This window comes from Manis javanica, chromosome 14 (assembly GCF_040802235.1).
Source record: "Manis javanica isolate MJ-LG chromosome 14, MJ_LKY, whole genome shotgun sequence".
NCBI lineage: Eukaryota > Metazoa > Chordata > Mammalia > Pholidota > Manidae > Manis > Manis javanica.
Window position 1 is genome coordinate 88,368,529 of NC_133169.1, and position 20,834 is coordinate 88,389,362.

The 20,834-nt window shown below is 50.1% G+C and overlaps 1 protein-coding gene across 3 annotated transcripts; it reads left to right on the forward strand.

The window, feature by feature from the left end:
* Positions 1-2,518: 2,518 nt before the first annotated feature.
* Positions 2,519-20,669, forward strand: DELE1 (DAP3 binding cell death enhancer 1). Of its 3 annotated transcripts, none has more exons than XR_001855208.3 (14): positions 2,519-2,677; positions 3,368-3,482; positions 3,574-3,697; positions 5,659-5,791; positions 6,744-6,905; positions 7,157-7,245; positions 7,348-7,444; positions 10,058-10,200; positions 11,067-11,225; positions 11,310-11,402; positions 14,186-14,345; positions 14,828-15,067; positions 15,848-15,985; positions 16,811-20,669. XR_001855208.3 is itself a non-coding variant. In XM_017673743.3 (13 exons), the coding sequence occupies exons 1-12, from the start codon at positions 2,647-2,649 to the stop codon at positions 15,064-15,066; spliced, it is 1,545 nt and encodes a 514-aa protein (XP_017529232.3). In that variant the 5' UTR covers positions 2,519-2,646; the 3' UTR covers position 15,067; positions 15,848-20,669. The 3 variants fall into 3 exon arrangements, 1 of the variants encoding a protein (XP_017529232.3); XR_012125162.1 differs by having other exon boundaries at positions 17,359-20,669; XM_017673743.3 differs by having other exon boundaries at positions 15,848-20,669.
* The last annotated feature ends 165 nt before the right edge of the window (positions 20,670-20,834 follow it).

The following is a 20,834-nucleotide window of genomic DNA, read 5'->3' on the forward strand; positions in this document are numbered from 1 at the left end:
GGCCACAAGCCAACGACACAGAGCAACTTTGGGAGAAGAGGTGGCCAATGGTTTGGGCCTGGAGGTTCAGGCAAAGCTAGGAACAAAGGGAATAGAGCTGTCATCCCTGATGGTGCTCCCAGCAGGTGACATGGTGCATCAGTGAGGACCCTAGGCACCCTTTGCCATCTATCCCTCACATGAGTTGTCTATTAATCCTCACGGAATTCTAGGGACAAGAGATGTCATAATGCCATTTCGCATATGGGAAGAGACACCTTATCCTCTTCAAACATTTTCAACTAGCTTCAAACACAGAAGGCCCTCAGTGTTTGTATGTGGAATATACATTTCCACTCAATAAATCCCACGATGGGGGTCTGGTGCTCTTCTAATCATTGTCAGCAAAAGGTGTCCCCTCAAGTCAACAGGCAGTGTCTGAACATCTTCCGTGGGCTGACAGTTTAGGTCAAGCCCTACATGGGACACAAAATAGAAAGAAATGCCATCTTGCCCTGAGGGAGAGAACGGGGGAGACTAGTCTTACACAAATGAGATAATTAAATAACAGGACAACATGTAATTACTGCTAAATTGTGTGGTAAGAAATTAAGTGCTACAGGAATTGGGAAAAGCGGAGAGCAGTGAGGGCTCAAACAGTTGGGGAGTCGGCACTGAACAGCTAGATGTGGCCGAGCCCTGAAGAATGAAAGGAACTGCGGACAGGCTGCAGGGAGGAAGGCTGTGGCAGTCCCGGGGGGAGGAGTTGAACCAGCGTGCTTGTTATCTTATTCCAACGCAGCAACACAAGGAACTGTGAAAGGTAGCTGCCCCAAATCCCAAAGCTAGGCTATTTCTGAATAGTTTCCCAATATTCACACTTCTGGGCCTTTATTTTATCCAGTTCTTTCCACTTGCAATGCCTTTCTCCCTTCTCGACCTGGCAGACTCTTACTCGATATTTAAAGGGGTAGCTCAATGCAACTGCTTTTCTGAATCCTTCCATGGTATCCCATAGCCCAAAGTTCATACCTCTATTGGAACATATTACTGTTGCTTACTTAATGTCCTCTACTACTGCAAATAGTAGCAGCTTACTTTTTCACTTACTAGATTTCCACTTTATTTCAAAGGATATTTAAAGATACAGATGGAACAGCTAATTGAGGAGATATACTGGGCGAGGTCCAGAAGGTTGTAGAGCACAGGAGCTTCTGTCCTGTGGGGTGTGAGGTGAGCCACCCTCCTGGCAGGGATGCATTTTTGTTCACTGACCTGGAAGCTCTCTGAACTCGTATAATATAGTAAATAGCAACTTACATTTACTAGGTTTTACTATGTGCCAGGAACTATGGTAAACATTTTAAATGTTATTTTATTTAAGCCTCACAATTGCACAAAGTATTATTTCCCTATTTTATAGATGAAGAACCTGAGGCTTAAAGTGATTAAGTAAACTGCCCAAGAACAGAGTTAGGAAGTAAGAAAGCTTGAATCCAAACCATTTGTGGAACTCCAGGGGCCCCTCTTAAAACACTGGAACAATGTGTTCCTGGAAGCCACAAATGCTCTTCACTCATCTGTTTTCTCCGATTCTAGGGTGGTGGCTGACATGTGGCTCAAAATTTGCTGAACAATTTAACACAACTGTCACCACAGGGCTGGGTGGAAAAGTAGGTAATCCCTGGACTCTTGCAGTCTAGGTAGAGACTTCCACCCACCGCAGGTCAGTACCTAGGGGAAAGGAGGAGGATGTCTAAGCATCTTACATTTGAATGGAGATCTTTTACGGATTCCAATGTGGTGAAAGAGCAACGATTCTTTTCCCAACAAAAGAACCCACAGATAAACATTGGCTGGGTCTAAAGATAAGGGTTGGGTTTTAAAAGGATCAACAGGTGTGTGGGGAGGGGGGCCAGAGGATAGTCTTTTAGGTATTCTAAAAGGAGCAACTCAAGTTCGGATCAAACCAGGAAGGGCCAGTGGAGACCACTCCATCTGACCCTATCACAGCGCAGAGTGAGGCCCCGAGGGAGGAAGGGGCCGGCTGCAGGCGACATGGCGAGATAAAGCGGAGCCAGAGCTGGAACCCGGAATCAGAACCCTGACTGCGTGGTGTTTCAGCGCCTGCCCACTCGGGCTGGCCCCGCAACGCCAAGCAGATGGTCCTGGACGAAAAGCTGGGCCCACCGGCTCCCTCCATCGGACCGTAAGGCTGCTCTGCTCTGCCGGCAGGGCCTGGGGAAGACTTTGTCCCCTTTGGGGTCCTCTGGCACCACGGAGGCTGATCTCGCCCAGCTTTTTAATGGTCCTGCTTCCCAGGCGGTCCAGTTTGGCCACCTGCGACTCGCTCGGCGCTCACTCCGCACTCCGGCGCCGTGGGCAACTACACCTCCTCCGCGGGACGTGGGCGCACGTCCCCACGTCCTTGGAGCGGTTCACACCCCGCCCCTCCCCGCTAGCCCCAACCACGTCCACACCCCCACTTCCTTTCGCTCCGCGCCGTCCTTCCGGCCGGGCCCTTTTCTAATTGGCTGGCTGCGGGCTTCCCTGGGGACTCGCCACAGGGAGGGCGCCAGGGAGGGCGCCGCGGAGGCCGCCCTAGCTGCGCTCCCATAGTTTGCCTCGCTCCTTCGGCTGCGAGCTCTCTGTGGTGTTGGCAACGACATGTGGCGCCTCCAGGGACTCCTGGGCCGAGGTAAGGGGCGTCGGAGCCCGCGTCCAGAGGCGGCCGAGATTCGGAACTGGAGGAGGCGGCCGGCGGGAAGACCCGGCCCGAGCGATAGTGGGCGGGGTGTGAGCGGAGGGAAGGCGGGGCCATAAGGGGCGGGGTTACGCCCCGAGAGTCAGGGGCCTTTAGAAATCAGGGTGTGGGTGGAGCTAGTGGGAAGAGGGTGGAGTTAAGAGCCAAGGGGATGGGTGTGGCTATTGATAGGGGGAAGGGTCAAATAGCGGTGGTGGGTGGAGCCAACGAAATGAGTAGGGGCCAGTGGTGTAGGCGGGGCTAGTGAAAAGAGGCGGGATTTAGAGACAAGCGGTCCAAGCATTAAGAGTCTTGTCTGTATATGAGTTCTGGTCATTTTAGAACAGGGGTTGTCAGCCCTAGAAAGGCTTCAGAATCACCTGGGGAACTTTTTCAAAATAAGATGCTCCACTCTTAATGATCCTGGTTTATTGCCTCTGGGGTGGCATTGTGGCACCCTAGAATCTATACGAGGCCAAAGATTCCCACGTGTACCCTTGTTGAAGAACCTCTGCAGAGGCAGATGTCACTGATCCCTGGGTCCTGTGGTGGGGCTCTGTCAAGAGTCCGAGGGAAGATTGGTGGTGTGGCCATTACCTCAGTCCTGTTCATGTTAAGGTAACTGACCTGTGTCGTCCTGAACAGCTCTTCCCCGTCTGCTGGGGCCTGGCCTTCGGGGAGTGACCCCCAAGTCCACCAGCCCAGATGGGCCTCAGGCCACCTCCTCTACCCTGCTGGTCCCTGTGCCCAGCTTTGACAGGTAAGACAATGCCATTCTGTCATCTGTCTCCTCCCCTGGCCTCCCTCTCCCCTCACTTGGGACAGAACTTGATAGCTTTTATTGCATCTAGGTCAGGCCCCCACGGCCCAGGCCCAGGAACAAGCAGGGGCCCAAGGTCTCATGGATGGAAGGATGCCTTCCAGTGGGTGTCTGCCCGAGTCTCGCCGGGCACCTTGTGGGATGCCGTATCATGGGTAAGGCTTCTCTAGTCCTGAACTTGGCTTTCAGCACAGATGGGAATGATCCTGCATGGAAGTATAGCCTAGAAACAAGAGCTAGATCATCATCGTGTCCACACTCAAAATTTGAATAGCACATGGCATTGGGAACATATCTGGGGAGATAGTGCCCCTCCCCTTCCCCTATCCCCCATATATTTATTTCTCCTTTTATTCAGTAAACATTTATTTAACACTCTTTGAACCAAGTAGTTTGATAGGCCCTAGCGCCATAGTGGAGCAAAGTAGATATGATTCTGGCCTCTATGGAGCTTATAATAAATAATGATAAACAGCTAACATTTTATTAATTAATGAAAAGTATTATGTATGCATTATCTTATTTAATCCTTATAAAAATCTTGGAAGGGAAATATAAACTCCATTTTATAGATGAGGAAACTGAGGCTCTGAAACTTTAGGTGATATGCTTAAGGTCATGCCACCATTAAGTAGAGTGACCAGATTTTACTCTGGAGCTCATGCTCTTAGCTACCATGCTTTACAGCTTGGTTGCTATACCTAGTATGGTTTGTTAAAGCACCTAGTACAGATCCTAACCCATAATAGTTGCTCAGTAAATATTTGTTGGATCTGATCTATAAAGTCAGATGCTCAGTAGTGAACCCTGAGTCTCATAGGGCACAATCTTCGCCTTCCAGGTTCTGCTTATAAGATATTCTGAATGAAGTTGGCACACACATCAGCTCATCCCTATTACTTTCATGCTGTGTACTTTGGGCAAGTGACTTGACCTCTCTGAGCCTCGTTGTCTCATCTGTGAATTGGTGTCATCAGCAGAGCTGAGCCTGGAATGTCTCCATGATGGGGGCATTTCTTTCCAGGTAGCTGTGGACTAGGGGCATGACACACCCTGTTAGGGGAGCGTTTCCCGTTTTGTCAAAGATCTGAGCCCTAGGGTACTCCTACAGTGAGTCCTTTTAGAAACAGCCTGGATCCCAGGGGTCCTCGTGCTTTCCCTCAGCTCTGTCACTACTGCGCATGTGAAAGGGCCTGAGCACAAGCTGTCCCCAGTGCCATGGGTACATGTCCCTGTTAGTGACTACGGTGGCACCTTCTTCCTTCTGGTGTCCGCTCACACATCACCCCTACAGAGAGACTTTCCCTGGCTCCCTGTCATATCAGGCCTCCTCATAGGCCCTGTATAAACCCCTGAATGTTTTGTTTCCATTTTGGCACTTAGCGTAATTTGTAGTCACTACATTTATTTCTCTGTACTTGGATTTTGTCTTTCTCTCTCTGTGATGACATAAAGTCCATGGGGGCAGAAAACAGGTCTGTCTTGTGGGCCATGGACAGTGCCTATTGCAACAAATAAGTATTTGGGTGAAAGAAGGAAAGCCAGGCAGTCAGCGGGCCAACAGCTAGCTTAGGCCCTCTGCAGACCCGTCAGGGAAGAGACACCTGCAGCAAGCTTGCACCTGAGGATGTGTGTCTGGTCGGGGGAAGGGAGGAGTTGCACCGGGCTGGAGAAAGAAAGTGAGCCTGAGGGGGAGCTCTGACCTGTCACTGCATTGTGGCCGATCCCCAACTTACCATATTGTCATTTTGCCTGCTCAGACTTGGTTCATTCAGTCACTCACTCATGCCTTTATTCAGCAAGTATTTATTAGCGCTGTATCTTAGCACTCTGCTAGGCACCAGGGATACATTACTGGTGAGCACAACAGATGTCGTTCCTGCCCTCGTGGTGCTTGCAGACTGTCAGGGGAGACAGATCTTAGATGAATAATTGTAGAGGTGATTATTTAAGTGCCAGTGTGATTGGGGCTCCAGAGGGGAAGTTGGGGTGCTGTGAGAATGGATAGTTGGGGAGCTGCCCCAGCCAGGAGTCAGGAGAGGCTTCTCAGGAAGTGGTGTCTGAGCTGAGGGCATTGGCTGGGGGAGAGCTGTGTCCCTGATGTGCTCTTTCCCAGGGCACTCTGGCCGTGCTGGCCCTGCAGCTGGCGAGGCAGATCCACTTTCAGGCGTCCCTGCCAGCAGAGCGCGGCTCTTGGCGCAGTCCCCTGGACCATTTCCTCTCATCTCCCTCGTGGCACCCGTGCTCCTGTGAGTTCTCAGTCCCGGGGCCAGGAGGGCTGGGCTGGGAGTTTCTCTGGGCCAGGAAGCATCCCTGGACACACCTCAGGAAAAGAGCCATCAGCAGCTCCTTGCCTTTCCTATCTGAAGTCAGAGGAAGGGGAACGTGACGTAGGGAAGTTATGTCCACCCAGGGTGTGTGCCACGCCTGCCCCTCAGCGTCTTCCCATGTGCCTCCTCACCTTCCATGGGGGGAGCACCACAGGGTTCAGGCTGCTGTAGATCCCGGGTGTGGCTTCCTGCCTACCCCTCAGCCAGTTAGGTCATTCTCTGGCTAGTCAGTCATTGATAAGTGACTACTGGATAGCTGACATGCACCGTGTTAGAGGTGATGCAGCCCAGGGGTGAATGCTCTGGAGTCAGATGGTCAGGGTTCAAGCCCCAGAGCTGCTGCATATGTTTTGTGTCCCTGGACAAGTCACTTTAAACTTCCCTGTGCCTCAGTTTCTCAATCTATAAAATGGGGTGATAATAAAATCCACCCCAAAGGCTTCTTGGGAGGACTAAATGAGTTAATAAATGTCAAGGATGTGGCACATAGTAAGTGCTCAATAAGCATTAGTGTAAGTCCTTTTCATTGTTATGATTATAATCACTATCAATATTACCATCAGAGAAAATGCTAGGTGCTGGGGCTACAACAGTGAATAAGGTAGATGCCCCCCCCACCCCGCCATGGGAAGAATTCAAGCAGAGAAGTGATTTTATGCATAGGACTGGAGATCAGCATGAATGTGGGCCCCTCTTGACCCTTATGGAGGGAAGCCAGCAGAGGAAATGGGGCAGCAAGGGTGTGAGGAGGTGTCACAGGAGTTTCCAGATTCTTCCCCTGGCCCCCCGAACCTCAGGGAGGACCAAGTCCAGCCCGAGCGACTGAGCTGATCCCCCTTCTGTTGTAACTGCTCTCACCGGCTCTTTCCAGCACTGCGGAGGCATGTTCTCCCCAACCCTGACGGCCCAGCAGCTCCCAGGCACACTAGCCGCAGGGAACTCAGACTGGGCCAGGAAGAACCCTCCCCTCAGCCCGAGGGCCTCTCACACCGCTCCTTGAGGGCTGCTGGTCTTCAGGATCCCCCCGAGGAAGGTATGTGCCCACCTTCTAGAATCCACAGAAGGCAGAGCAGATGGGGGTGGGGCAGGTGGACATTCACTGCTACATACGCCTGATAAGGGAGTTGCCATTCCTGTGAGGCCCCATGCCTTCTGGGGCGATTCAGAATTAGCTTGGCTCCTGGCAGCAGTATTGGGTGGAGGGGCTGGGTGGGCTGGGAGAGTGGCAGAAAAGCAGAAATGACACGTTCCTCCTTTGCCCTGGCTGGGTGTTGGCCCTCGCAGATCCCAGTGATACCGGCTTCCTACAGGCCAGCGGTAGCTTTAAGTCCAAGGCAAGCCCAGCCCAGCCTCAGCCCCCTGGCGAAAACCAGGTATTGTCCAGATGTGTCCACCCTGACCCCCAAAGCACTCCCCTGGGCAGGTGGTTATCCCAGAGAACCGCCCCATGATGAGTCTTTGCATTTCTTCCCCAGGAACAAGATCAATCAAAAACTCTTTCCCTTGAGGAGGCTGTGACTTTGGTTCAGAAGATTTTCCAGCTCAGTGTTTCTGTTGCTTTCAACTTCCTGGGTAATTGGGTAGACCTTCCTCGAGGAGGCACATGGGAAAATGGGTGGGGAGTGGTTAAACAAAGAAGGGTTTATTTCCTCCCGGTAGGTGACCAAATCTGACGTGGGGGCACAGTGGTGTCAGGGAGCCATTCTCACTCAAGCCGTTCTGCCGCTCTTAGAACCGGCTCCCATCACAAGGTCCAGTCTGGCTAGTCCTGCTCCTGCCCTCACATCCAAACTCTAGCCGGCTGGGAGGGGAAAGTGGGGAAACCGAAGGGCCACTCCTCGCCAGCTTAATAGATACACAGGTCGTTGTCCAAAATGTAGGCTTATGGCCACACCAGTCTCAGAAGAGACAGGGAAATGTAGTCTAGCTGGAAGGTTCATGTGCTTCCCTGAAAATCCTGTTACTCTGTAAGAAGGGGAAAATAAATCTTGGGGGACTGCTTGCATTTTCTGTCACATGTCGGCAAGAACAGGCTGCTGAGGTTTGGAGCAGGCCCTCAGTGTACAAATAGGAACCTCTTATCCACATCTGGAGACTCCAAACGCCCCTTTACCATTTGCCCTGTTCTCTGTGATGACTTGGGTTTCAGGCCTTCTGATGTGGCGACCCAGACCCCCAGCAGCATCTGTTGGGATCTAGTGGGCAGGTGGGTGGAGGCTGGGATTCATTCAGTAGAAACTGATTAAGCATTCATCTTTTGCTAGGCCCTATTTTAGGTGCTGGGGATACAGTGATTTATAAGGCAAAGTCCTTACTTTTGTGAAGCTGACATGTGAATTGAGGGAGAGAAAAACAATAAATAAACAAATAAAAAAATAATTGCAGGTGATGATAAATGTTATAAAGAAAATTAAATAGGGGAATGTGTTAGTGACTTAGGCAATGGGCAACTTTGATTTGGAAGGGCCCCCTGATAAAGATCTTCAACCTAAGACTTGATTGACAAAAACAAACCAGTCTTGTTTCCACCTGGAGAAGGAGCTTTCAGCAGCAAGTGCAAAGGTCCTGAAGCAGCATTGAGCTTTGCTTGTTAAAGGAGCAAAGGAAAACGGAGTGTGGCTGGAGCTTAGAGACCACCAGGAGGGTAGAAAGAGATGAAGTCAGAGAAGCAGGTAGGAGCCAGATCAGGTGAGGCCTTCTGAGCCACAGTGGAGTGTGGGTTTTCTAAGTGACACAAGAGGCCATTGAAGGGTTTTACACTGGAACAGGAATGGGGGGCAGTTACATAATCTGATTTGCTGAGGAGTAGTTTGTGTAGACAACATGCTGTGTGGACAAATGTGTATTTCAGGAGAAACAGGAGACTGGGTTGGAGCTGTAAGTGATGGCTAAGCAAAATGTGGTGGTGGCTTAGTCTAGGTTTGAGGCAGAGGAGACTGAGAAGAGGAGATGGGTCAGGGAGCCAGTGTGGGGAATGGGCACAGGTGGGATCCTTTGCCCTCTCGAGTCTTCTCTTCAAGGACAGGGTTCTCTGTGAACCCTGGACAATGAATTTTCAGGCAGCAGGGAGGCGACTTTAAATCACTGCTGGCTGAATGGAACCTGGCTTCTACCTCATTAGCTTTCTGTGATTTTGATGGGCAGGCAGTCTCTCCTGAGAATTTTCTTGCCCATTCCTTCATTCATATATTCATTTATTCAGCAAATGCTAAGCACTGTGGCTGAACACAAAGGGAGCATAAGCCATAATCATATTTTGCATTTGTATAGAGCTTTCATCCTATGCAAAGTTATTTCTTCTACATTCTTTTTTCTGCTTCTGCCTCCAGGATTTTACAGTCTAATTGAGGAGACAGGGTTTGCACTCCTGAAACAGTTTAGTTCATAGAAAAAAGCTTGTATATTAAGTAATTGCCGAAAGAGTGTTTAAAGCTTGAGTGTGGTCTGAAGGTTGTGGAACAGAAACGGGATGTGAAGGCCTGATGGTGGAGGGAGAAAAAGATATCCCAGCCAGGAAGAACAGCTTGAGCAAAGGCTTAGAGCTGAGAATTGGCTGTGCCCAGGCCCTTCTGTGTTGTTCCTTTTGCTTGGATGATAAAGAGAACATGGGATTTGACGTTGGACATATCTGAGTTCAGGCCTCGGGTCTCTTAAATTCTTTCTCACAGTTTCCTCATAAAACGACTCTAACACTGTACGCTGTATCGGGTTCTGTTGGTTACAAGCAGTCTAAACCCACTGCGGCTAACTTAAGCACAAAAGAAATCTTTTGGGATCTGTCGACCTGCTGAGCTTCAGAGAGGACAGGAATCGGGGGAAGCCAAAGGCGCCCCAGGGCAGTCACCAGGTCTTCCGGGGTGCTGCTGTGAAAGCAGTTTTCCCTCCTACGGCAACCAGATCAAGGTTCAGATTCCTGAGAGAGGGTCTCACTGGTTAGGAAGGGTGTGAGCACATGGAATGACGGCGCTGGGGGGCGGGCCATTCCTGAAGGAGGTCGGATACTGTCACCAAGGGGAGGATGGCCTGTAGGAGGGCAGAACCCGCTGATGTCCGCGGCAAACCAGTGAACTGTTCCAAGGATGGAAATACATGCAGTGTCTAGCACAAAAAGGGAAGGAAGGAACCGGTGGGTATCTGGGGAAGCTGACAGAGGAAACTGTATTTGCACACTGTGCTTTCTAACAGGGACAGAGAGCGTGAGGAATGGGGACCACGTGGCAGCCTTTTCTTACTTCCAGAAAGCAGCACATCGTGGCTACAGCAAAGCACAGTACAACGTGGGCTTGTGTCACGAGCATGGCAGAGGCACTCCCAGAGACCTCAGCAAGGTACTGCGCCTCCACCTCTGCCCCCAGGCCTGTCCCTGTACTGCCCAGAGTGGCCTCCGGAAATGAGCAGTGGGAGGGCTTAGGCAAGGTTTGGCTTCTCTCTCTAGCCATGAGGGAGAGATAGGGAAGAAGCTCCCAGCTTCTAGAATTTGGACTCCAGGCCAGGGACCTTGTCTTTCTTCTTCGCAGCTGTGTCCTCAGGACCTAGAATATTACTATGATGAATGGATTAATTAATTCTAAAAAAGTAGGGTAACTACAGCAAGATGCTATATACAAGAATGTGTTTCTTAGACTTGTACATGATGACAAAATAAAAGGAAAGCAACCTGAAGTTCCTTCAAAAGAGAATTGGCTAATAATATCTACGTGGGCCTTAAAAATGACGTATTAGATCTGTTTATTAGCAGGGAGAGACATTCATGATGTATTGTTAAGTGAACAAATAGGTTACAAAATAATGAGAGGTAGTTCTCTCCCTCTTTCTTTACACACACACATTTATATATGTGTGTGTGAATGTATATATAATGTATATATGTGTGTATATATACCTATATGTATTTATATACTTATATATACACACACATATAAATACATAAAAACGTAAGTATGTGAGAAAAAATTTCCAAGGTTGCATGGTATAATGTTAACAGAGAATGACCTTTAAGAGGCAGGATTTCTTGGGATTTTATATTTGTACTCTTGGTTTATCAATATTTAAAAATTTGGGCTCATCTGTATTTTCTGACTAATCTATAATACTTCTGTATTATTTAGTTAAAGTACTTTTTGAGAATTTCACTCGAGGAAAAGGCCTGCTCACAGAGTCACCAATTGACTGGGTATTTCTCCCTGTGTCTCAGGCAGCCTTTTATTACCAGTTAGCTGCCAACCAGGGCCACAGCCTGGCTCAGTACCGCTATGCCAGGTGCCTGCTGCAAGACTCAGCCTCCTTGTGGGGCCCTGGGCAGCAGAGGGCAGTGTCCATGCTGAAGCAGGCTGCAGACTCAGGCTTGAGAGAGGTGAGTGCCATCGGTGGGGCTTCTCCTAGGCAGGTGGGACCTGGCAGTGACCAAATTACCTTTTTCCTTCCTCTTTGATCATAGGCGCAAGCTTTCCTCGGGGTGCTTTTCACCAAGGAGCCGTACCTGGACGAGCAGAGAGCTGTGAAGTACCTTTGGCTTGCAGCCAACAGTGGGGTATGGGTCTCCAGTACCCAGGCCTGCTGGGGAATAAGTCTGAGAAAGGGAGGGAGTAGTTCAGAACTGGTACCTGCTTCTGTGCTTGGGAGATGGTAGGTAGGAGCACTGGGCTGGCATGACCCTTGGGCAGCCCAGTTCCTGAGCTGGCTCGCCCCAGCCCCTGAGAGCTGTTGGTAGCTTAAAGTCAGCTACTGTGGGAGTATTTGCATCACAGGAATTGCTAAATGCTGCAAAGCAGGGTTTTTTTCCCCAGAGAGCCAATTATTAACCATTTACTGGCAGACTATTGGGCCAGTCACTTCTTGTTTTCCTCATCTCTAAAAGCATGTGATAACACCAGCCTTACCTCTGCTGCTTCACAGCGTTGTTGTGAGGATCAAAATCTACCTGAGATAATAGGTGTGAACTGCACTGTGTGAGCTGGGCACATGAAAGGGCACCATCCCAAGTGGTGCCATCCAGGGACGTCAGAAGGCATGTGAAGGGCACACTGGGCAGTTCGGGGGCGAGCAAGGTCTGGTAGTCTATGAACCTGGACCACAGGCGTCCAGGCAGCATGACCCAGAGTGTGTTCCATGGAGCATTAGTTCCATGAGATGTTCATAAGCAGTACAGGGTAAGACTGGGTAGATGGGCTTGAGAAATACAGAGTTAAACAGGTATCCTTAATGCAGGAAATCTCAGAGCTTTGTGTCACTGGGAATTACTGAAAAGCCATCTGTGGTCTGCTGTATTCCTCAAGTGCATTTGACCAGTATATATATATATATGACATCATTAATGTACAATTACTTAAACAACATTATGGTTACTAGACTCCTCCTATTATCAAGTCCCCCCCACATACCCCATTATAGTCACTGTCCATCAGTGTAGTAAGATGCTATAGAATCATTACTTGTCTTCTCTGTGCTATCCTGCCATCCCTGTGTCACACCCCCCGCACATTATGTATGCTAATCATAATGCCCCATTTTCCCCCTTATTCCTCCCTTCCCACCCACCCTCCCCAGTCCCTTTCCCTTTGGTAACTGTTAGTCCACTCTTGGGTTCTGTGACTCTGCTGCTGTTTTGTTCCTTCAGTTTTTGCTTTGTTCTTATACTCCACAGATGAGGGACATCATATGATACTTGTCTTTCTCCGCCTGGCTTATTTCACTGAGCATAATACCCTCTAGCTCCATCCATGTTGTTGCAAATGGTAGGATTTGTTTTCTTCTTATGGCTGAATAATATTCCATTGTGTATATGTACCACATCTTCTTTATCCATTCACCTACTGATGGACACTTAGGTTGCTTCCATTTCTTGGCTATTGTAAATAGTGCTGCAATAAACATAGGGGTGCATATGTCTTTTTCAAATGACCAGTATATTTTTTGAGTTGCAACCTGAAAGGCCAGTAGTACTGGATGAAAGCAAGCAGTGTGCATATACTAGCATTTCCCTGCCTAGGGGCTGCTGCTTCCCTTTGCTTTCTGGCCAAAACACTGACAGCTTCATTGAAATCCTGGGTATCAGATTACTTTTATTTTTCACTCTGTGTTGCCCAGAGTATCTGTAGTAGCCATTAAAAGGGGACTGATGCCACCAACCAGTATTGTCTCTGCGACTGCTTTTCTTGAAAGAGCCCCAGAGCCTTCCTCAGGCTGAGGGGGCCTCATGTCCATGTGCTGGAGAAGCTGGGGGTGCCGTGGCCTTCCATAGTCACCCAGCATGCTGGAAGACAAGGGCACAAAGGGACATTATGTAACACAGTTGAGGCACAGCCCTCACACTCACCCCTCCACTAGGAATTGTGTCTTCCTAGCATATACTGAGCACTACTGAGAGTGGGTGTTTTGGCCTTATAAGTGTCCAGTGCTTATAACCGTGAGTCTGCCAGATTCATTACATAGACTTTGGTATTCTAGAAACTCCCCAGAAATTTGACCATAGCAGGCAGAAGAGAAATGGGACCATGGTTGGGAATCAACAGAAGTATTTTATTTTTTTAAGTGGAGATTGACTATAATGAAAATATTCCAGTAGCGAGGGAGAGATTAATGATGCAGGCAACTGAAGGGATGAAAATAATAATAGTAATCTAAGTACTTCTCATATATTCACACATTTAGTCCTCCTGACAATATAATAAGGTAGGTGCTATTATCATGCCCACTTTATAGATGAGGAAACTGAAGCACAGGGACATAGAATGACATGTCTGAGGCTGCGTGGCTGGGAAGTGCTGGAGCCGGGCTGGAACCCAGCCGTCCAGGTCCTACGCCCTCCCTGAGGCTGCCTTTCTGAGGAGCGTGGTTCTCAGTGAGAGGAGAGATGGTCCAGAGCCAAGGGAGGAGGGATTAACCTTTCCACCTTTTGAAGAAGGAGAAGCACTTTCTCTGTGAGGTTCACTTGGCAGCCATCTCGCAGAGATTCAGGAAGCCGTGCCTCCACCCGTACCCCTGGGGCTCTCGGGATAAGCAGGGACTCCCAGCTTCCCTGTAGTTGGGCGAGTCTTCCCGTGGCCTTCCTGTCTGCGTCCTTTCGGCACCGGTGTCAGCGAGAGAAGCTTCCACGCTGCTCTGGCTGGCATATTCCAGTTTCCTTTGTGCTGGGTGAGCTCTGGGCCTCTGGCTTTCCATAGTTGAGGCCACTGGTCTGGGGAGGGCCGGGGCTGGGGCTTGACTCCCCGTGGATGAAGCCCAGTGAGCCTGCCCGCTCCGCCTTCCTCCGTGTTTCTGTTCTCCACGCCTGCAGGTGTGCGTAGCCGTGTGTCTGTCCATTTTCCCCTTTAGGACTCACAGAGCAGGTACCACTTGGGAATTTGCTATGAGCAGGGTCTTGGTGTGCAGAGGAATCTGGGAGAGGCTGTGAGGTGTTACCAGCAGTCAGCGGCTCTAGGGAACAAGCCTGCCCAGGAGAGACTGCGGACCCTGTTGTCCACAGAGGTGGCAGGTAAAGACGCAAGTCAAAGCCATCAGGTCCCTTCCAGAGCCCAGTGCCCTGTGGCAGTGAAGGGCGGGGGTGGTAGCTCTGTCTCCTTGTCATTCCCGCCCCAGTGGTGGGCCAGAGCGTAGCTTTTCAGGTCAGGCAAACCTGAGTTTTCACTCCTCTGTCACCGCACTCGGCCCCACATCTTTGAGCCTCAGTTCCTACCTCCAAAAAGGAGGGTGCCGGGAGAACCTTACTCTGGTTGTAAGGACTGAATGAGGTGACTCTAAAGGGCTTTGCGCAGCCTGGCGCACAGTAGGCTTTTCAGGGGAGACACTATCCTGAGACTGCCGCAGGGCCCTGAATTACCCATCTCAGGCTCATGAGCTACTCCACTGGCCTGGGTTAACAATGCCATGGGGAACCAAGGCCTTTGACAAGTCCTTGCTCCAAATTAGGAGTCTGAGAATACAGTATGAATGAGTTGCTCTCCCTTCTCTTTGCAGCCCTGGCGCCCAGCGACCTGGCCCTTCCGGGACTGAAGTCCTTCTCCAGCCCCTCCCTCTGCAGCCTGAGCTCTCTGCTGACAGGGACCTCGCGCCTCCCGCACTCCTCAAGCACAGGGAACCTTGGCCTTCTCTGCAGAGGTGGGCGGCTTGGAGCCAGCCCCGGAGCCCCCAGCAGGGCTGTGCCCCCAACCTCCTACCCCTTGGAAAGGAGTGTCGTCAGATTGGGCTTTGGCTAAGGTGAGATAGAACACAGAGTGGAAACCTCTCACTGGTGCCGGGGGCAGAGTCGGGAGGAGATTGGATGGCAGCAAAAACAGGTGTCAGTATCCCTTTCCAGGGTGGAAATTCTAGTGGGAGCTCAGGTTCTTGAGCAATTTCAAATGCATTGGCTAATAAGTGACTCTGACCCTTTCCACCAGTTGGTAGCCCTCACAGATAAGCAGCGGATGCATTAAATTATTTTGGTCTGTGCACGAAAAAGTTCGTTCAGTGACCTGTAGAAGAGCGCGGAGGGGTCCAGAGTCCCTGGTCCTCGCCTTGGCCTTTGTCTTTGAGCAGGTCACTTAACCTTCTCCCTCCTCCTGCCTCAGTTTCCTCAGGTTTAGACTATATCATTTTTTGCCAACATTTGTTTTGTGTGTCCCTGGTGCTTCCCAAGAGGATTTTAGGTGGTGTTCACATTAATATATTTTATTTTAGTAGTTGTATATTTAACATATAATGTAAAAATATGACTAGCACATTGTAGTTTCACAGATAATAAAAGCAATCAATTTAAGGAAAAACATCATGACATTGCATAAAGGGGAACACAGACCCAGAGAGGTGGCAGAAGTGCTGAGGGTGGTTCTGTGAACCGCTAAAACTTGGGAAACTAAATCAGGTCACCTCCAAGATACGCTGCAACTTTCACTTCTCTTCATGCCTGGTGGATTCATGATGAACTCCATTTCTCCTTTGATTAGAAGGAAGGAGTTTCTTGCCTAAATACATGGTGTATCTGATTAACTTTTTCAGACCTCCTCACTGCGGTCCTAAAGATGGAGCCTGTGCGTTCTCAGAGGGATACCCCAACTTAAATCCCAAAGAAGAGGCCAGTTATCCACTTACCACCCCAAAAACCTTACTCACTTGTCCCAGCCCAGCAAAGAAAAGGCAAGTGTGTGAAGACCCGCGTCTTGGCCATGTCGCCTTAAAGGAGAGACCTGACTCTTGCAGCGTTTCCTCCGCTGTAGACCAAGGGCAGTGGCATCTGTTCTCCTGCCTTGCAGGGTTGATGTGGGGCATTTCGCGGGGGAAAGGACCTTGGTGCCCGCAGAGGCAGAGTGATGCCCATGGTTACGTGGCTTTATGAGTTGTCAGGCCAGGAGAGGATGTACGTCTCCCGACGCCTGGCCCAAGGCTCTCGTGCCCCGGTTCACCCTGTAGTTTCACGTGAAAGCAGTATTATCGTTCTGTCGGCGTAGGGGTAGATAGAGATGCAGCGTGTGGGCCAGGGTGTGGATTCTGAGGTCCGCGTCTGTGCAGAGTGTGCCGGAAGTGGGTGGGAGTTTAATAAAACAGGAACTGGATCGTCTCATCACTCTTGCCCTTGAGTGTGTTGGGGAGAGTCAGAGAGATGGAAGGGGGAGCTGAAAGCGGAGGCTCCATCCTCATCTCTAAACTGTCCATTAACCAATTTAAAGGGTCTTAAAAGCTTCTCTAAGAGAGAGACTTAGAAAAAAATGATTTCTGAGTCAACGCTAATGACTCCAATTACTGAATTTGTGAATAGCTGTTCCTGGCTTCTGGATGTGAGCCCAAGTTCAAAGGCATAGATGTGGTTGGTGGGGGTAGGTGGGAAGGGATTGAGGATCCAGCCACCCAGTGACTGTTCATTTGGGAAAGACTACCCGGCTTGGCCAGTTCGAAGGTGAGAGGAGCTGGGGTGCATAGTTGTCCACCCTTCCCTCTCTGCCACTCCCCACTTTCTTTCCCCAGGCTCCAGCCATCCTGCCACACTTCCAGCACCTTCCTCCCACCCGCCTAAGCTTCATGGAGCTCCAGTGCATCCCCTGCTGCCTGCTCACTTTCTAGGGCTGCCTTGCGCCCTGACCTCACCCGCACTGCTCCCCCACTGTGGCTGCCTCCCACAGTGCTCCTTGGGAGCGGAAACCCTGTCTTCTTTGTATTCTAGTATCCTCAGCACTTAGCACAAGACCCCACGCAGGAGGGGCTCAATACTGTGTTGGTTAAGGCTCAGGTTTTTAAGCTGTGCAGTGCACTAAATCGCTCTGCAAAAAAAAAAAGGTATCTGTGGTCAGATAAGTTTGGGAAGCGCTGTACTAGACATCCCCTTTTTATAGATTCGCAATGCACGTCAGCATATTCAAGGCTCCAAGAAGTCCTGTAGTGAAGGACTGGATTAACCCAGGGTTGCCCAGCCGCCTGCAGACTGCCCAGGATCCTTCTTGGGCCCCCTCTGTCCCCTGCCACCTGCTGCTGTGCCCTGGAGCCCTGCTCCTCTTACCCTCCTGCTGTCATTCTAGGTCCCCTCATTACCATTTCCTCCTGACCATGCCTGGGACCAAGGGGCAGCTGGGACGGTCCCGGGACACTGGGCATCCTTTGGTGATGGCTTTCCCTCCCCACCAGTCATTACAAGTTAAGTACTGGTTCAATTTGGGGTGCCAAACATGGGGGTAGGATATATTCAAGCTTCTCTTGTGGAGAGGGTAGGATGGGAAATTCATGAGAGAGATGCTGTCAAGGGACTAGAAGTCCCTGGCTGTTCAGTCACTGTGGTTCCGTCCAGCCCCAGGGGACTGGCTTCAGTGGCAGGCCCTGGGAAGTGCTGTGTTTTTGCCATTAAAATGCCATTATTAATGACTCACCATCAGTGCCCTGGAAGGAAATGTGACTGAGGACAGGGAGGTGGCCCCAGTGAGCAGGGCCAGCCTGGGTCAGGATACTGGTTGACCCATGGCTTGAGGCCTGCTTCGCTGGGCAGTGAGACCTTTGTGCAAAGCTCTGCTGCCTCGGTCACCTTATCCGGAGGTGGTTCCATACGTGTCATCTTCTGTGATGCTGATTCAATGCAGGGCACTTAGTAATTGTTCAGTAAATATTTATTCAGTGAATAAGTGATTCTATGCATTGCCCCCTCTCCACCCAGTGCCCAGCACATAGGGACATTTTTACCAGTAAGTGCTTTACATGTTTGTTGAGTGATTCTGTATAATCCTACCCCCTACACTGCTATTCCTAGTGTTATTTCTGACACATAGTAATTGCTCAATAAATACAAAATGCTTTGAATGTTTCCGATTATACCTCCCTCCTCTCCCACCCAGTGCATTGTACCCAGTACTTAGTATGAGCTGGGAAACACTGACCTGTTTCCTAGGTACACACTATGTGCCAGGCCGAGCCTGTGCTGAAACTCCTCTCTCCCCACTCCTGTCTTCCTTTTGGGATTTGGTTCTCTCCAGGGTCCTAAGGGTGGCGGCTGCCAAATCACTCTTGTTTCAGCCAGAGGAGAGGTCGGGTCAGTGAGCTGCCAGCTGAAGTCGGTCGGTAGACAAGGAGCCTGCCTGTCAGTCTCTGAGTCGCCCCCAGGCCGCAGGCGAGCGCTGCAGCGCATTCCTGGCGCCGGGGAACAGGCTGACTGTTGGTAAGAAGCGTCCCTATGTGCTTTCCGAATTAAGACGACATTTAACTGAGTGCTGACTGGCTTGCCTGCTCCCTCAGCCACCCAGGGGGCAGAGCCCATCTTTGTGGAAACTGTTCTGAGCATGTCCAAAGTTCAGCTCTGACATCTGGGTTGGTGTCAAGAAGTTTCTGTGACCTTCCTGTGCAGCACACTCAGTTCTGTCAGCAGATACACGTCTCACTCTCAGCCTGTGCTTTGGAAGGAGCGGCGTCGGCATGCTAGAAGGGGTTGCATGGTGCAGAGGAGAGCCACCCTCATATACATACACCCACACCGTGATCAAAGATCGCTTGCCTCAGAACAGGAACAACTCTACCCGAGAATTCTCCAGGTTCGGAGGGAAGGCAGAACGGGACTGACATAGAGGATGCCGTGGTCCTTAATCTAATTTAGTTCACAGACCCCTTTCAGGATGTGATGAAGGTACTGCTTCCCTTGAAAGTGCACATCCTCCCAGATTTGCATGCAGTGCAGCAGATTCATGGATCCTGAACGTCGGGACGCCAGGTTCAGAACGCTTGATGTGTTAGAACAGATCCAGATATGGATCCTAGTTGTACCGCAGACCTACCAGGTGGCTTTGGACACATCGGCCTTTTCTGTCTTGCCATTTCCTCGGCTGTAAAATGTTCAGACCCCTTATGGCTAAAACTGCCCCTGTCTGGAGGTTTAGATAGTGACATAGAGCAGTGCTGCATAACCTTTTATAGGTCACACATGCCTTTGAGAATCTGACCAGAACTTTGTACCTTCTGCCTAGACAAAATGTCTGTACTCAAAGTTTTGCCTAGTATTCAGCAGGCCCGAGGACTAGAGATTCAGGGCTTTGAACTAGAGTGAAGCAGTGGTCAGTGTATCCAGTGATCCAGTTGCTAGCCTTGGTTCCAGGTTGCCGAGGCCACATCCCCCGTCTCTTCTCTCCACCCGCCCAACATCAGCTCTGCACTGAAAATCCACCAGTAACCAGGGAGCCGACGCTGTCTACTCCAGCGCTCTGCCTGTCTGACTTGGCTTTCACATGATGGAATCTCCTGTTTCCTAATGAAGTCCTACCTGGAACTCCAATACAGATGAAAGGGAACTCTGAAGCATTTGTTTACCCATTTTATTCATTCATTCACCCATTCATCGAGTACTCACCAAGTGTTGCTTTGTGCCAGGTGCCTGGCTGCTCAGCATGGAGACCCTACCTGCTTGGTCTCTCCTGGCCTTTCCCGTTGACTTGGAGAACCCAACAGCTTGAAAAGCATAGATTTTATAAGAAAATAGCTCAAGCTTTGAGTGAGATGTTCAGAGACCCAGAAGCCCTGCTCCTGAAACACTTAACTTTTGGGGACCTCATTTTTTTCATTTGTAAAATGGAACAATAAAATAATCTATGCTGCATTTCAAATATATATGGTTTTCATCATCCCTAGCGGGGAGGATAATTGACCCATTTTTGTGGACAGTGAACGTGAGTACTAATCTCCAAAAGGACCAAAGGTGGAGTACAAAGAGGAATTTTTGCCTTGGGTGCTGAGGAGAGCCCGATGCTATTGGGAAGCTAGCTAGCTAGCTGAATGACTGCTTGGAAATTTCCAGGAAAATGAGAAGCTGAGCCTTGGGAAAATACTTGCTGCTGCTTCACTCCCTCTTCCCCTGGAAGGTTTGCTGCTGTCAGTATTGATTTCATAGACCCAGTTCATCTGTTGGCCTCAAGGGCGTGCATTCACAGGTCCAAACCCGCTGGGTCAGAGGAAGACGTACCTGTGAGCAGGGGGTCTAGAAAGGTGACCTCTGTGCCTGAAGGGTTCCTCGCTGGGAAAGGACGGGAGCCTGCAGAGGCCCAGGCCCTCATCAGGTCAGGTCCAGGTCCCCCTTGCTCTGTACTTGGGAGCACAGACGTGTTCTCTTCAATGGTGTTTCTTGAGGGAAACTCAAGTAAGGCTGCGCCCGGCAAAAGCTCACCTATGGGGGCTTTGTGTCTCCTTTCTTCGCTGGCAGCCTAGTGTCAAGGCGGAGGGCATGCTTTTTGGGGTTGGACAAGCCTGGCTCTGCCTTTCCTCTTGGTCTCTCCAAGCCTCCTGTCCTTGCGGATGAAACAGGGATAACACGTCCCTTCCCTTCCAGGGTTGTTGGGAAATTAAATTAAATCCTATTGTAAAACATGATGCCTGGCTCAAGTAAATGCTCTATAAATAGTCACTTTTCTTGGCCCTAATTTTCCAGCCGAGAAGCAGATTATTTGATAATGTTACAATAGAGAAATGGGGTCAAGAGTACATGTGTTCATTGTTGCATACCCAACATGCACCGACTGCCCCACTCCTG

Excerpts from the sequence above, each read along its gene's own strand:
- DELE1 (XM_017673743.3), top strand. The coding sequence starts at position 2,647 with ATGTGGCGCCTCCAGGGACTCCTGGGCCGAG. Across the intron at positions 2,678-3,367 it reads CCAGGGACTCCTGGGCCGAG|CTCTTCCCCGTCTGCTGGGG; the intron begins GTAAGGGGCGTC and ends CGTCCTGAACAG. Across the intron at positions 7,246-7,347 it reads AGCCCCCTGGCGAAAACCAG|GAACAAGATCAATCAAAAAC; the intron begins GTATTGTCCAGA and ends TTTCTTCCCCAG.